Genomic DNA, 15667 nt, shown 5'->3' with positions numbered 1-15667 from the left:
CTCATTCTTGGCTATATCCTTGACAAGTGAGTTCCTCCTTAGTGTCCCTCACCCCAAGTTATCATCAAGTAAGTTCAATTATTGCACCGCCCACTCTCTCTTAAACCTGTCTCCTTTTGCTACTCCTACTACCACTGCTTTAATTTAGTTCTTCATCTTTCCCTGCCTGGATCACAGGGAGAACTTTCCACCTGGCCTCCTCATCTCCAGATCCAGTCCAGTCCGCACAGGTGATCTTTCTGACGTGCAAACTGGTCCTCACAGCCATTTCCTTAAACCCTTCCAGTGGCATCTCATTATATTCAGCATAAAATCCAAAGTCCTTAGCACAACAGTGAAAGTCCTTCATGACTTGCTCTCTGTCTCATCTTTCACCCTTCATCTCCTGAAATGCCTTTTACATATTGTGCTGTAATCAAATCAAATTATGTTATATTCCTGACATGTTCCACGTGGTGACATATCTTAGCGCCTTGGCACATGTCGGTCCCTCTGCTCGGCAGTCCTGTTTTCGATCTGGCTAACTAGGTCTCCGCGCACATGTCATTGTCTCTTGGCCGACCTCCCTGAACTTCCTGCCTAGAGAAGGTGCCCTTTGGTCTCCCATAGTTTTGTGGCACTTCCTGCCCTGAAGTGTAAGTGTCTTTTACATACGACTTCCTTTAGGCTGAATTCCTCTAGGACAGAGACTGAGACCTTCCCCTCTACCTCCATGACACCATGTACACGCCTAGCACACAGTAGGCACTCAGTAAACGCTTACGGATGGACAGATGGATTGATGGATCAACAGATGGACGAATGGTTGAATGGACGGATATCTTACTGTCCCGTCTCTTCCAAGACTTCTCCAAGCCATCTGCTGCCACCCAAGCCGGAGCCTTCTGTGGCAGTTTCTCTGTTGCCACCTGCCAATGACCCACATCTCTGAGGCAGGAGTGGAAAATGGAGCTGCCCAGATGGTGGCAGGAAACACTCTGGTGTCAGAAGCAATGTGCTCCACGATGACCACCATCGCCTTCACTTCCAGGAGGAATCCAACACCAATCAGACACTTGCTATTCTCAGCGACTGAGCTCAGCCAAGGCTAGTGCAGCCCAGGTGCTGATGGTACTGGGTCCCTGCCTGCCAGCTCTCCATTGCCCACACTGGTGGTGGTGTAGTAAGAACTGTGTGTGCTTAGAATGGAAAGGACATAGGTTTTGGAATCAGACAAATCACGGTCTGAATGCATGGCTGTCACTTCCTAAGTTGTATGGCCTCAAGCAAGCCACCTTACTTCTCTGAGTCTCAGTTCCTCATCCGATGTGAAAAAACAAATGAGGAAAATGGATTGGATTGAAAGTGATGACCACAGCCAATGACTAGCAAAGGCTTGCAATATCATTACTTTGGCTTGTATAGAAATAAGTCTGCATTCTTAGGATGTAATTCTTTTTCTCTTTTCTTCAACTAACATTTATTAAGCACCTCCTTTGTGCCCGATATTGGGCTCAGTGCTGCATTATGAGCAAGAATAAGTTATCATCCTTGCTTTAGAGAACCCTGGTAGGGAGGGGACACCCAGACTAGCAAGGGACACATAAACACCCAATTGATTTACAGCGTGTAACAAACATTAGTGCTTTGAGATCCTGGAGGCAGGTGACCCAGGGTTGATTTTACTGCATGGGGAAGCCATCCCCATAGGTAAAAATTTCCCACAGAAGACAGGCAGAGAATCCAGGGTAAATCCTTGACCATGGAGCACCCTCCTTATACTTGTATATTATTATTCCCTTTTCTCTTTTCTCCATTCTTGGTTGAGAAATCAAGTGAGTAGGGGGACAAACTCAAGGTGTTCCCTATTAGCTTTGCAGTATTTTACTTTAATTTTTTTTTTTTGTGCTATGAAAAGCACAATGTTTTTCCTCTTCTCTGTAAAGAAAATTAGAACTAAAGATGGCTCAGCAGATAAAAGCTGTGGGCAGTAAATACTCCCACAATCCCTCCCTGCATTTCAGGCTTCTCGGTTTCTCTTTGCATTTACTGTGTCTTACAGCTGAAAGAGGCCTGAGACATTCTATGGTGAAAGCCCATATCCTAATTAAGAGATGAATTGGGGGCTAAATGACCTGCCCAAAATCAAATTAGAGAATGAATCAAACTTAAAACAAAGTTCTCCTGATCCTCCCTTTACTAGTCTGCAGCCTCCCAGGTTCAGGATCTCAGGCACCTGAACCCGGGCAAGACCCTTTACGTGCAGCCATCTCTGGTAGAAGCTAGGGCTGTCTCCATTTCTAAATGTTCTGGAAGCCACAGACAAACCACTTCTCCTTCTAACATGTCACTGGGTCTCTCCGCCCGGAAACATTCTATTTCTACTAACAGGATACTTTCGGATCCTCCTCTTTGGTTTGAGAACCACGTCTGCATGAAAAGTTTGGTTAGAAGTGGTTTTCTCAACATGCCTCTCAGGACTATGACTTTCCTAGCTGACAAAGCTTTGGGTTGAGGCTGCTATTCTGCAATTATCTTGGCCTAAAAAGAGTTTTCATGGGTCCCCCCTACCCCTGCAGGATGGAACCATAATCGATGCTTTTACATTTAGAAATTCACCTAAGAGAACTCAAGACCCTGGAAATGAAGCTAATTCCCGATTTCATCAAACACTTAGCATAGGAAAGGAGCTTGGGGTAGCCCTAGTCCAACTTTTTAGGAAACGGAGCCCCAGAGAGGTAGGGGCAGCACCACTTGTCTTGACTCTAGGTCCAGTGCTCTTTCCCAGTCTTTCTGGTATCACGCCAGCCTCTTGGGTTGAAGCAGCTGCGCCATCAAAAATGTCACATCAGTTATGACAACACAGTTTGTTATATAACTGGTGCTGCAGAGCAGGCAAGGGGAAGAAGCCACGAGCATGAAGCACAGCACCCCACTTCTGGCTCTCAGGGCAGCTAAGTCTCACGTACTTGAGAAGAAAACTCCATATGGGAAGGGAACACCCACTAATCAATCAAGTTAAAACTACAGCTGACATTTATGTAATGATTTCCAGAAAACTAGTATAAGGGCATTTCATATATTATATCATTTGATGCTCCCAACAACCTTACTAGGTAGTTCTTTTTATCATCAGCCCCATTTTACAGGCAAAGAATCCAAGGCACAAAAAGTTAAGTAACATGTTTAAGGTTACACATCTAGTTAGTGGTAGAGTCAAGATTTGAAGCCAGGCAGCCTGGTTACAGAGTCCATGCTTTTTATTACCTCTCAATTTCAGAGAAGTGTGCTAAACAACTTCTCTAAATAAGAAACTACCTATTTCTTTGAACTGGTAACAGGCCACTATTCTTCCCTCTCCTTCCCCTCTATGCTGATGACTGATTTGTTGGATGGTTTCTTTTCTAACCACTATTGTGCATGAATGAGAGCACAGAATAAAATAAGAATGTGATACAAACTCGAACAAATTCTTAGACTGGAGTTCATCTGAATACCTTCAAGCTTTTTATGAGGATGCAATCAATAAGGAAGCGAGGTGAAAGTGCCCTTCTCATAGCGGCTGTTATTTTAAAATCCATTTAGTAGGTGTGTACACACTCCTACATGTACACACATTTCTTTTTCTATTTTCAAAATCGAAAGTTGTTATTTGCTAGTGTCAAATGTGGGGCTAATTCTTTCCAAAATTTTTTTTCCTTCAGTTTGCAATCATCCCCTCACCAGCCTTCCTATTGTCTTTCAGCTCAAGATGTGCTCTTGTGATAATGGTCTGTCTAGCTTCGTAAGAAATGAGAGAATGAAAACACCCTGGGAGACAGGGAGCCAAGTCCCTGCATCCAAATGGACTGAGTACATGTCAGAAAAATAGTACCTTATTCTACTCACATTAAATCTGCAGAGTTAACAGCAATAGGGTACTGTGAGCAGCTGAAAAACATGAGTGATCCTGTCCTCTCTTTAGTACGTAGATGCGGCATGCTAAGAGGCACAATCTAACCTGGGGAGTTCCAAGTGCTAAGGAAACAAGGCAGCACTCTGATTCTGGGCACTGTACATCGATCTATCCCCACACAGACAGAACAGAAATTCTGGATTCCTTTTGAGTCGTGTCAATCCCCCATGAAGCCTCATCTATTTTATCAGCAACAACGTTCTCAACAAGCAGAAAGGTTCTATTTCAGAATCTAACAGGTAACAGAGGCTCAAGAATTCCGTAGCTCGTTCCTGAGGAGATCAGGTGGATTGTTTTGTTCCTCTTCTGGCAGGAAGGGCTGCTGGTATTTACAGCTCAGTGAACAGTAAGGAGGGAGCGACATCATCCATCAGCAAAGGAGAACTCATCTGTTACTTGATCTGACATTCTGTTCACGCTTACGCTGTCTCCAGAGAGCAAGGTGCATCCATTTGAATAAACATGGAGACAGGAGGAAGGGAGGTGAGCAAAGCAGCCAAGGGGATGATCGCAGAAATAACAAGTCCACAGATCTAGAAGAGCAGCTCTCAACGGAGCACTGCCTCAACATGGGCCTCTTTGGGGATGTGCAGGAAATGCCCTGTCAGACTTGCCATTCACCTCTGCTCATGACTACCACTTCGTAGGTGCTGAGCAGCGGTGTGCTCAATGAACACAGGCGTGCCCTGAACCCCAGCCAAACAGCTGACACCCTAATTGCAACAGCAGGGTAAGCTGGTAGGAGGAAGCCACCAGCTTCTGGCAGCAGGTGACGTCTTAAGACTTCCTTCCCTGATAGGGTGGCGTCTGTCCTTGGAATCATATCCCACTGGCAGGCCTGACATATTTATATGAGCATGACGTCTTCGTCAGGCAAATCCTTCAATCTGTTTTACAATGGCACTGAGCAGGCACCTTGGGAACGAACACACATCCAAAGTGCTCCATTTTACTGTGTCCATTTCTGTAAAGCACACAGACTTGCAGACCATGCCTCACTGCCACCTTCGAACTCTCCATCTTCCTCAAAATCCACTTCATGCTCCAGAGACAGAGAGCTTGGACTCGACATCACAAAAAACTCAACACTTCAAATGAGGGCAAACTGTAGTGGTCATGGTAACTCCACAGTTCATTTTGCATTTTCATCGGGTAGCTAGCTGGCCAAGCAGTTGTTACTATTTGTTCAGAACAGGAAGTCATTTAAAGTGATATTCTGTTGATTCCATACTTTATAAAATATAATTCCTTAAGAAATTTCTTTGTAAAGGTTTTGGTAATTAAATAAAATTAACTTTTCCTTTTAAAATATTGATTAGTCTGAATAAAAGAATCCCACTGATTGCAAAATGGTCAAATTGTATCACAGGTAATGCCACAACCTCTTAACACACAAAATTATTTAAAACGCCACACGTTAAAAAAGGACACTGATTATTCATGGTATGTGTGAAATTATATTGTGCTGTCTCAAATATCATTGTTTATTTCTCAGTACTAAAATGTTTTGGATTGTCTGACATAGAGCTCCCAAACGCTTGTTCTAGTTCACAATCACATATACAAAAAAAAAAAAAAAAAAAAATTCCCAGAAGGCTATGTTCAAATGAAATTTTTAATACAGTGTTAAGAGTCAGTCTTTTAAAATGACAGTCTAATCAATGACACCTCTTAAGTGGATGCAAGTTTGTCATTACAACATGTATCAAGCAGAAGAATTTTGTTTTAGCAGCATTTGCCAGCCAGTCCTTTATCATATTATTTCAATTACTACAGACATATGCATATATGGAAGCCTATTCCTTCTTCTAATCAGCATGATACAACATGGATGACAATATGGGCTGAATGGAATAGCTCTTTGCTCTTTTGGAAAAGCTGATTTTAAAAGGTCTGTAGATGTCTGAATATCAATATTCTTCCTGTCAGTCCAACAGGCCGAGCTATTAAACTCCAGACCCCATTAGGAAATCAAGTTCTCACAGGGCATTATCCACGGTAAACTCTCTAATTTCATCTGCTCAGGTGAAATAAAATAGCAGCCCAATTAACTCATACGTACGGTCTGATAGGTGGGTTGGTTACCAATCGTATTGCACAGGCAAGTCCAAAATTGCTTTCTGTAAATGCCACCTAGATTTTCAGGCCTGGCCCCACCTACAGTACAGTTCTCCTGACTCAAGTGACTCTCAGCCAAATGGCAATCAGGAAAATCATTTCTGCAAGGGAAGACTCAAAAGAATTTGTCACTAGGATACAGTGACACCAATCCCACATTTTGTGGTTAATAAAACAAGTCCTGCATCCAGCTTGGCACAAGGCCCTGATCTGATTTATTTCAAGCCAAGTTGGAGGACTTACAGAAAAAGCTGCCATTCATGAATGCTCTGGAAGATAGGACACCAGGGTCCCTTGTAGCAAAATCTGCATGAGCCAGAAATCTCTTTGACCTTTTGAGCAAACCTAGCCTATCTAAAGAGAGTTGGTGTATTTTTAAAAATATTAATAGTTTTACCTACAAAAATCTCAGTTTTGCCTGACATTTTTTTCTAAAAAGGTGTCCTGTGGGAGTGAGAAAAGAGGGGGAGTGCAGGGAAGAGAAAAAATGATCAAATATCTGATTTAACTACCTCAAACATCAAAAGCTTGGTTTTTTGCCCCCCTCCTTAGTGTAACCAAGTATGAGACACATGAGACTTTCTCGGGAAAGTCTACATTTAAGTCTACATACAGCCTTCATTTAAGATTTCCTGTCTCAGTACATAATTAGGAATTTTCATTCTAAAATGGCACACCTATCTCCTCAGCTCTCTTTGAAAAAAAAAGGCGGACTCAGTATGTATTTTTAAACATCTTATTAAACCAACCTAATTCATGAGGCATGTTCAAGAAAAGCAGGCAAGGAGTTGATTTGGTGGATGCAAAGTTAATTTGCAGTCTCTAGCACACCTCCCTTTCCTTCTTCCCCGTCCCTGTGAGTTGCCGAATGCCTTCGGCCCCCTCCGAAGCACTCGGCTCTCTCTGCCGGAGCCCCGACTCGGCTCCGAACACTGCCGACTCCCTCCGAGCTCCGCGGCCAGGCCGCGCCGAGCCTTGCCGAGCGCCGCCGAGCTCAGCCCCATCGACTTTTCTGGCCTCGGCTGGGCGCTGTCCACCACTCGCAACGCCTGAAACCTCACCCAGCTCCGGTGGCTGGGGCTTCTACCCGGCTCTGAGCCCGCCACTGCAGATTACAGACTCCTGAAGTTTTAAAACGTCTCCTTTGGCGGAGAAAGGGATGGCTCTGCTTGCATTTACCGACCTGCAAAGGCTCTAGGCAGATGCAACATGCACCTTGTTGCAAAGAGCAATTCCCCAGGCCCCGCCTCCCCATCCATCTGGGTTGCACAAGCTCCAGAAAAGCCCCAGGCCAAATTACCCGTGGCTCAGAGGGGTGCGGCAAGCCGAGGGGGCCTCTGCAAAGAAAACCCCAGGGAGCTCTCGGACAAAAATAAGACCATGTCAAGCAAACGGAGGAAATTGTCTCCAAGTCGCTACTCCCAACCATCATGGCGCCGCCTAGAACCCGCTTGTCATGCCTGTTACACATACAAGATTTTTTCCATCTTGGTTCTAAAACCGCAAGCATGCTTCGTCTCCCACCCACCCCTCCACGAAAGGGGTTTTATTTTCCACTGTTTTCCTACGGGATGCAATTACTTCGGCTATTCTGTCAAGTTGAAAAATAATCATTTTTGTTTACTGCACAGCAACCCCTAATTAGGAACTGTGTGTGCACGAAGGTGTCACAGCAAAGCGACGTGGAATACTCGCTAACGGTCTTAACGAACTTCTCCGTCCTGAACTGACAGGTCAATGAAAGCAGCAGGGCCGGGAGGCCCGGAGAGCGCGCACCCCTTTCCCACAGGCCACCCCCTCCCCAAACACGCTGTCTGTGGGCTCACCAGGAACTGCCCAGTGGATGGGGCAAGAAGCGAGCTTAAGAGTGGGAAGGAGGGGTGAGGTTTCTTACTGAGAAAGTGTGGAAGGGAAGGAATATCCCATTTTGTTTTAATTTTCAACCATCACTCAAATCCACCTCCAGTTAATTAGGAGGGGAAACTGATATCTAAGGAAGAAGGGGGCGGCAGCAAGTAGGGCCTGCAATCCGCATTGTGGGTAGATTACATGGAATATGGCCTATGCAGAATGTAAATAAATACATTGATAAAGGCCATAAAGTGAATGAAAACTGCCAGTGTCAGGACAGCAAACGCTGGCAGAGTGGGGGAGGAAGGGGGGGCAACAAGGGACAGGCATTCAGCCGCACAGCCAAAATCCCCCTTCCACCTCTGCCTTGGATACAGCTGTGCCAGTTACATCCACTTGGAAACCCACCCCCTCCCCTACCACATGCCCCTTCCCCTAACCCTCATCCGCTTTTTTGAGGGGTGGGGGACAGAAACCACAACCTCCGATTCAGCACCAAATCTATGAACAGCAGACACTTGATCCTCCAACCCAGCCACCTAGGGCTGGGTCCCCTCCATGTTTCAGCCAAGTTCAAAAATCACTGCCCCAGGAGAAGAGTAAGGGAAATGGGATTATGGATGTAGAGTGGGGGGGGGGGTGCAGGGAGGAGGGGTGAGAGACAGAATGAAACAGAGACACAGACAAAAATGGAGGCAGCGATACACAAAACACCCCACAAGTAAGAGTAATGATCATCATCTTGCCAATAGTGTGATGTTCTGATCAATATGGCGGATACTGTCATTCATACAACTACAGACGCTCCCTAGCCCTCCTCCCTCAAAGACACCCACCCTGGGAGGTGGGGTGTAGGACCCAGAACCAACGTAGGGTGTGGGGGAGGGGAGGCAAATCCAGGTGTAGGTGTGTGTGTGTGTGTGTGTGTGTGTGGACACGAATTAAAACCCCGGCCTGGAGAGCAATGTGGAGTGAGCAAGGTAATACAAATGATAAAAAATTATTCTTCATAAAAGTACAAATCCCAATGCCACAGGGGACTTACTTCATCTGCTTCACAATGGTGCTTTTTCCTGATTCTCCAGCCCCTGTTGGGACAGACAGGGGGGGATAAACTGGTGAGTGTCAGTTTAGGGGAACCGGGGAGGGTTGTGGGGTAAGGCATGCGAGGGGGTGGGCGATCCGGGGTACATGGTGGTGCCAACTCGGGGAGCAGGTCTCCCAGGGCGCGAGTGGGGTGGGGGAGCTGGCGGAGGGGGGTGCGGAGTGGCCGGGGTCGGGGGATGGGGGTGGCAGCCCGGTCCTTACCCAGCAGGAGTAATTTCACGTCTTTGGCGGCGCTGATGCCATCCTCTTTGAGGTTTTTCTCAATCGCCTTGCTCCGCTCGAGGGCGGCTCTCTCCTCTGCGCTCAGAGTACATCCCATGGTGGCCCCTTCCCTGCCACAGCCCGCACGACTAGGCTGGCACGGCTCCCCGGCTCGGCGCGCCCCCCACCCCCCCAGAGAGCAGAGCCTGGGCTCAAAGGGGGAAAAAAAATCACGATATCCTCCCCTTGGCTGAAAACAAAAATGTCGGGAAACCAGAACCCCCGAAAAAGACAGCCGCTAACAAGATTCTAGCAGCCGAGACTCGCGGAAGCTGGCGGGGTTCTGGGGGTGTCGAGGCGAGGGTGGCCGGGGCTGGGGCTCCGGAGCCGAGGCAGGAGGCGCCCGCGGTCCGAGGAGGCGCGGGCTGCAGGCACTGAGGCTTGTGCACGACCCAAAATAAAATAATAGTTGAGGCAGGAGCCGCACGGGAGCCGGCGGAGGGTGGGGTGGGGGGCAGGGTGGCTCCTTCTGCTGCTGCTGCCGGAGGAGGAGGAGGAGGCGGCGGCGCGGGGTGTGGAGGGAGTGAGTTAGGGGGTGCTGCTAGTGCATGTGCATCGCCGGTCCTCAGCCGTCGGTGCGTCCGTGGCGCCTTCACCGACCCCCGCGCGCTGGGCAGGGCTGGGCAGGGGGCCGGCCCGGGGGGCAGGTCTCTAGCGGGGGGCGGTGTCGCTGTCTCCCAGGGCTCGCATCGCTCGGGGGAGCCTACGGAAGAGAGGAAGAGCGCCAGGGAGCCGCGGGCAGCCGGGAGCTCGAGGGGGAGAGAGAGGCAGCGAGAGAGAGAGGCTGGGAGGGAGGGAAGAAAAAAATGAAGGGAGGGCGAGCGAGCGCGCGCGCCACAGCCCGGGCGGGGGAGGGGGCGAGCGCAGCGCGCGAGTGCGCCAGCGGCTCTGCGCACCCCGCACCGCCGGCCGCCCGCTGACGTCAGCAGGGCCGCGCGCCGGGCCCCCGGGACCGGGAGGGGCGGGAGCGGGGGAGGCGCGCGCGCGCCGGGGCTAGCGTCAGCTGGCGGCGACGCGCGCGCGGTGCAGTTTCCCCACCCCCAGTGGCCCCCCCACAAGCCCCCGGCTGCCCGGGATGGGCGCGTGCGGGGCCTGGTGGGGGCGGGGCCTAGGGCCGGGCGCGCGCCGGGGCCCCTCCCCTCCCAGCCCCATCCCGGTGCGCCGGCTGCGGCGGCCTCCTTGTCAATGGGGACGCAGGGCCCAGCCGCCCGCGCGGCCGTCAGGTGGGCTCCTGGGCTCGCGTCCCGTGCTGCCTGCCTCTCTCCTTCGGCTTCTTCTCCATCTTGGCTCCAGCGGTTCGCAATCTTGGTTGCTTTCCTGCTGCTGGGGCCGTAGCAGCTGAGGGCGAGTGACCTCAGCCAACGCGAGGAGACAGTGGTTCTGAGGAAACCTGAGTTCCCGATAATTCGCCCCTGAAGCGTGGGGGCAGATTCGGATTTTTCGCTTCCTGCGTCCCACAAACATTTATTGAGCACCTAGTATGGCTATGAGGAGAGAGGAACACAACAGGATAAGACAAAGCCTGGGTCTGTTATCTAGGCGCCTCTGCATCCCGTTGCCAGCGCGGTCTCCACTCCAAGATTCCCAGCCGTAGGTGTCAGCGCAGGAGACAGTTCCCACCCTGGGAAGCTTTCGGAGGGGAGGGCCAGGTTTTCCTGCGAGTGCGCTTCTAGCAAATGCTTACTCCAACACAATTGAAGCGCTTTTGCTCATTTTGGATGCTTTAGCTTGGTTGTGGTCTTTGCACTGAATTCTCCTGTCCTGCCCATTTCCCAAACACAAATTCATGAAATGGATTTTGAATAGATTTTCTTCCTTTCCTCATCTTGTAAAACATCTTTCCCCGTGTTGTTTTTTTTTTTTTTTTTTTCAAGTAAAGACCGCGAGTCAGTTGCTCAGCTTACTGAGGAAACTCATACACATTTGCCAAACATCGGGCATGTTCTGGGTGGTCTCTGAGATTTTGAAGAAACTAGTCCTCATTGCACAAAAAGGTTTTACAATCAGTTCCACCAGACAGCCCCAGGGGCCCTCCCAGAGAAAAGGGCCAATAGGAAAGGTTGCTTGGGGACAGGAGAGGCAAGCGGCCAGAGCAAAACGTTTTTGTTTTTTTTTTCCTAACAGTTGGGCATTTCTGTGACTCTGAAAGCAAACTTGTTTGTTTCATTTCAACATTAGAAAAAAAACACCCCGGTTTTGGAAATGTTACCCAGCATAAAAATACATTTGCAATGGGGAAAAAAAGGCAGTTCAGGCCCACCCAGAAGAAAACATTTCCCCCCCAACCCCGAATTTTTTAATTTGTTATTTCCCAGTATGGGTTTACCTCATTCCACAAATATGTCAAAAGTGGTATGTAATGTAATTTGAATATTTAAATTTGAACCACATCTTACATATGCTAGGAAACTGGCAAAGGACTCTTATAAAGAATTGCTTTATAAAGTAAATAACTTCTTCCCTATCTCCCCCCACCCCCCCACACACACACCTGCATTCCAGTCACCTTTTGTGTGTGTTGAGGAGGGGAGCTTAGGGGATAAATCTGGTTTGCTTAAAATCAGGGTATCGCTAAAAATCAGCCTTCCAGATACAAAACAGAGCTGAGGTACCCAATATTCTGTAGAATTAGTTATTTCTTGTAAATTTGCTAGGATGATTATGCAGATCTGTAGAATTTGTTACTTCTTGTAAATTTGCTAGGATGATTATGCAGATCTATCAAATATGGGGAAAAAATTCGGCAACCTCACCGAGATTCTGCTATCCCTGCCAGATTGCGTCTGAAAGACTAAAGAGGTAAGAATATAATGATTTCTTTGCAGATAGTGAGTTATGTTTTACATTTTAATGCTTTCGTGTCAAGTAATTTTTAATTTAAGATCTGAGGTTCTTGGGGGATTGTGGCTTGTATAGTTGAATCAAACTATCCTTGATTTTAGGTATATTTATTCCTTCTTGATATCATAGTATGGTGGAGGCAAAAAGCTGTGTTTTGCATTTTTCTTTATTCACTCAATACTTATTAAGCACCTACCTACCATGTACAGGGTAATGTCCTAGGCAACATGGGTGTAGTTTTTCAGGTTTGTCTACCCTGCTTTCTTTTTCTGGGTCACTTTGCATCTTTATAGCTGGGTTTCATAAAAGACTAATAATCCGCTTCATCTGTATACTGGTTTACAGCTTACAGAGCACTTTTATAAAAATGATCTCATGTGATCCTCTCACATAAACCTCAGTTAGGCACTGTGATGTGGGGAGCATCATGCCTGAGTAGAAAGAGCCTGGACCATGAATCCAAATCGACCTGCATACCCATTTTACAGCTGAAAAAACTGAGCCTCTGAGGGGTTGAATAACTTATTTAAGGTCACACGGTCATTCAGTAATAAGCCAGGGCTCCTTTGACTATTTGAGAAATCATATGTTATATAAGTATATAAATATATAAATAAATAACATGTTATATAAATATATTTATAGCATGCTTCCTAGATTCACAGAAAGCTCACAATTATAGAACCTGATTGATTGTATTTTGTCCCCCCAAAGGAAGTAAGGATGAGAACATTCCAGTACTCTGTGAGTTATTAGTAATTAGCGAACACCATGATATTTGTCCACAATTAATTCCTGTGGGAATGGGGAAGTTACAGTCCTCACATCAGCAATGATCAAATCTATTTGGTTTTATTTTATATGATCTTCAGAATTGTATTTCTCTGATTATTGCTGTTGGCCAGAGAATAATGGTCATTTAACCCACCCTCAGTCAACTGTCCCCCTTGCCACACACACTATTCAAAATATTTTTAATTTTAAAAGTAGGTAATTAGAATGCTTTATATGCTCTCTAAAAGGAACAAAAGTAACCTTCATTAAGTTGCTTTTTGATTACATATGGCTTCTAATTCAGGAGACAGTCATAAAAGCAAGATCTCTCAGCTCTGACTTACAGAATGTGGGCTGTGATTAGATGAACTGAATTTCTCTATTTGTTGCCCTTTGTTATTGCTTTAATTAAATATGCATGTATTGACAATCTACTGTGTTTAATATATTGATTTAGACTAAAAGGGAGGTTTAGATATGAGCTTAGATTCTTGAAATCCCTAGAATGTTTTCTCAAAACCATTCACATCAGAATTAGTTGGGTGCTTGTTAAAAATTCAGTTACCCTTCTACCAAATTAGACTCTTCTGCAATCTGTATTGGTAGCCACTCCCCAGGTGATTTTTCTGTACACAAAGTGCTAGGGCTTATACAGACTCTGTATGTACCAATTCCACTAGGAGCTTACTTTCTTAGAAATCCAAATATCTCCCATGTTTCTGAATTCAACTTTTCTTTATGTTTACTAGTTTTTTGTATTTCTGTCAAAGGAAATTATGAAAATTACTATTCCTTATGAACAATACTATCATGGGAAGAAAATAGGCTACAATGTGTGGTTCATGAGCCAAATGAAACCAAACTAAATGTCAAGTGAATTAGGCATTTTAGGGAGAATGATAGATTGCTAGAGATTTTAGGTTTTCTGCACTAAAGGTTTCTAATTATAAAATTAATAGCTCACAATCTAACTTAGTGGTCAATATAATTTAGAAGAATGTCTGGGTACGACTAAGAGATAACTTAGTGTTTTCTGAAAATTATCCGGCATTAATGAGGGAAGATGCTGATCAAATATGTTTATGTCCCTAGAAGACAGACCCCCTATTTAGCAAATATTCAGCACTTCTCTGACCGATATTGTTTTGTGTACATCTCTCAGACCCACTGAAGCAGTGGTTCTCAAATGTTATTGTGCATAAGAATTACCTGGGATGCTTTTAAAAATGCAGATTCCTGGGTCCCATGCCTAGAATTTCCAAATCATTATTAAAATGTTCATTATTAAAATCAGACCTCCCTTCCATGAAACCGATGCCTTCTGAGAAACACATCACTGGACTGTAAACTCCTTTGAGGTAAAGGAGTTGTCTAATCACTTTGTATTTATCCCAAAAGCTCAAGCATGGCCCACTGTCTTCAGATCATCATTTTAATACTTGTTAATTAAATTCACTTCTTTATAGGCAAAGGCTAAATCAGATCATATATCAAAGTTCTTTCCAGATCTGAGACGTTTTGATTTCTCTAATAGAAATTTTGTGACTTGATGATTCTAGAACATTTTAAAGATTGGGTGAGTTCAAAAAGGTAATGGCTTGTTTTCAAGTAAGGTTCTGAAAAATGAAACAGTACTGATTTTAAACAAACAAATGGGAGATTTATTGGCATTTAGCAGTGTGTGAGAAAAGTGTATGCCAAATGTTTTTGAATTTTCCATCAAACAATTCTTTGCTAAATTTTGCGTCTCATTTGTTATTTTGTAGAGTTCATGAAAAAAATTAGGTTCTTTATTTATAATTGGTAGGAATAAAAGATGCTATGGGAAGAAAGAAGTGTTTTGTGTATTTTTAAATGAAGGGACTTGAATGAAGGAGCGGATTAAGGCTTGTAGCTAATTGAATTGAGCTCTTAAGTTATTGAAATCCATTATGTGGTCACTGTTCAGAACATTATTTGTTGTACTTTGATGGTTCAAGAACTCCAAAGAGGGTGTGCCTCATGATTTTTCTCAATTTAGGATGGCAAAAGAATTCCATAAGGATTCATTTGGATTGAATTGTGTGGAAAGTTGGAGGGGGTAGGACTAGTGTTTTCACATTGGTAAGATTGACCAAGAGCTGAAATTGAAGTTGGAAGCTTGGTTTAATAAGAAGGTATCACCTAACAGCCGTCGTCCCTCATGTAATTTTTCATTAGAAACCAATATTCTTATTTGTTATAATGGGAATAATAGTACTTTTCAACCTACCTGTACTGGATTAAACAGATAAGATTAGCAGGTATTGTTTGTAAGTATTTATTTAATACTTATTAAGTCCTCCAGAAGACAGGAGATTTCCTGACACAAAGGTTTCTTGCATTATTTATCGTATATATATTTTTTTATCTCCATAGCGCCTTTCACACATGCAGCTCAAACACGTTTTAGATATTATCTTATCTTATTAGTCTTCTGAAAGCTTCAAGGTCCAAAGTTTTATTATTGCATTGCTCTTTCAAGATAGAAATTGTTTTTGTTTATTCCTGTCAGTTGTATTTGTGAAAGCAAAAAGTAGGTGAATTTTATCTGAACCCAGTTAGAACCAGTTTGAATTGGCAGTAACAAATGTGACTGGTGGGAGGGTAAGGCTATCAATTAATTCAAACTTATTAGAAGAAGATTGGGGGTATTAGGCCCGACTAGACTGATATAATTTTGTGACTGCATCCCCTAAAATACATGTGGTTTGGGGTGTTCCCAAAGTTTGCCAAGTACCAACAACGTGATGTCCCATTGAG

General features: G+C 45.2%; 2 protein-coding genes across 3 annotated transcripts in view; one reads left to right on the top strand and one right to left on the bottom strand.

Annotated features, from left to right (window-relative positions):
- GNAO1 (G protein subunit alpha o1) overlaps positions 1-10083 on the bottom strand; it is a 149789-nt gene extending 139706 nt beyond the window's left edge. The window contains exons 1-2 of one of the 2 annotated variants that reach the window (XM_033127276.1): positions 9212-10083; positions 8949-8991 (exon numbers count right to left, since the gene is read on the bottom strand). In XM_033127276.1, coding sequence (XP_032983167.1) covers positions 8949-8991; positions 9212-9329 — 161 coding nt within the window. In that variant the 5' untranslated portion in view covers positions 9330-10083. The remainder of the gene's footprint in view (positions 1-8948; positions 8992-9211) is intronic. The other variant, XM_033127275.1, reaches the window with a different exon arrangement.
- Positions 10084-11932: 1849 nt separating this feature from the next.
- Positions 11933-15667, top strand: part of CES5A (carboxylesterase 5A) — a 239727-nt gene continuing 235992 nt past the window's right edge. Inside the window, exon 1 of the mRNA XM_033127274.1 lies at positions 11933-12070. Within this exon, the coding sequence (XP_032983165.1) occupies positions 11976-12070 (95 nt within the window). The 5' untranslated portion in view covers positions 11933-11975. The remainder of the gene's footprint in view (positions 12071-15667) is intronic.

This window comes from Rhinolophus ferrumequinum, chromosome 15 (assembly GCF_004115265.2).
Source record: "Rhinolophus ferrumequinum isolate MPI-CBG mRhiFer1 chromosome 15, mRhiFer1_v1.p, whole genome shotgun sequence".
Classification (NCBI taxonomy): domain Eukaryota; kingdom Metazoa; phylum Chordata; class Mammalia; order Chiroptera; family Rhinolophidae; genus Rhinolophus; species Rhinolophus ferrumequinum.
Note: the sequence above shows the minus strand (reverse complement) of the source record. Positions and strands in the feature narration are given on the sequence as shown.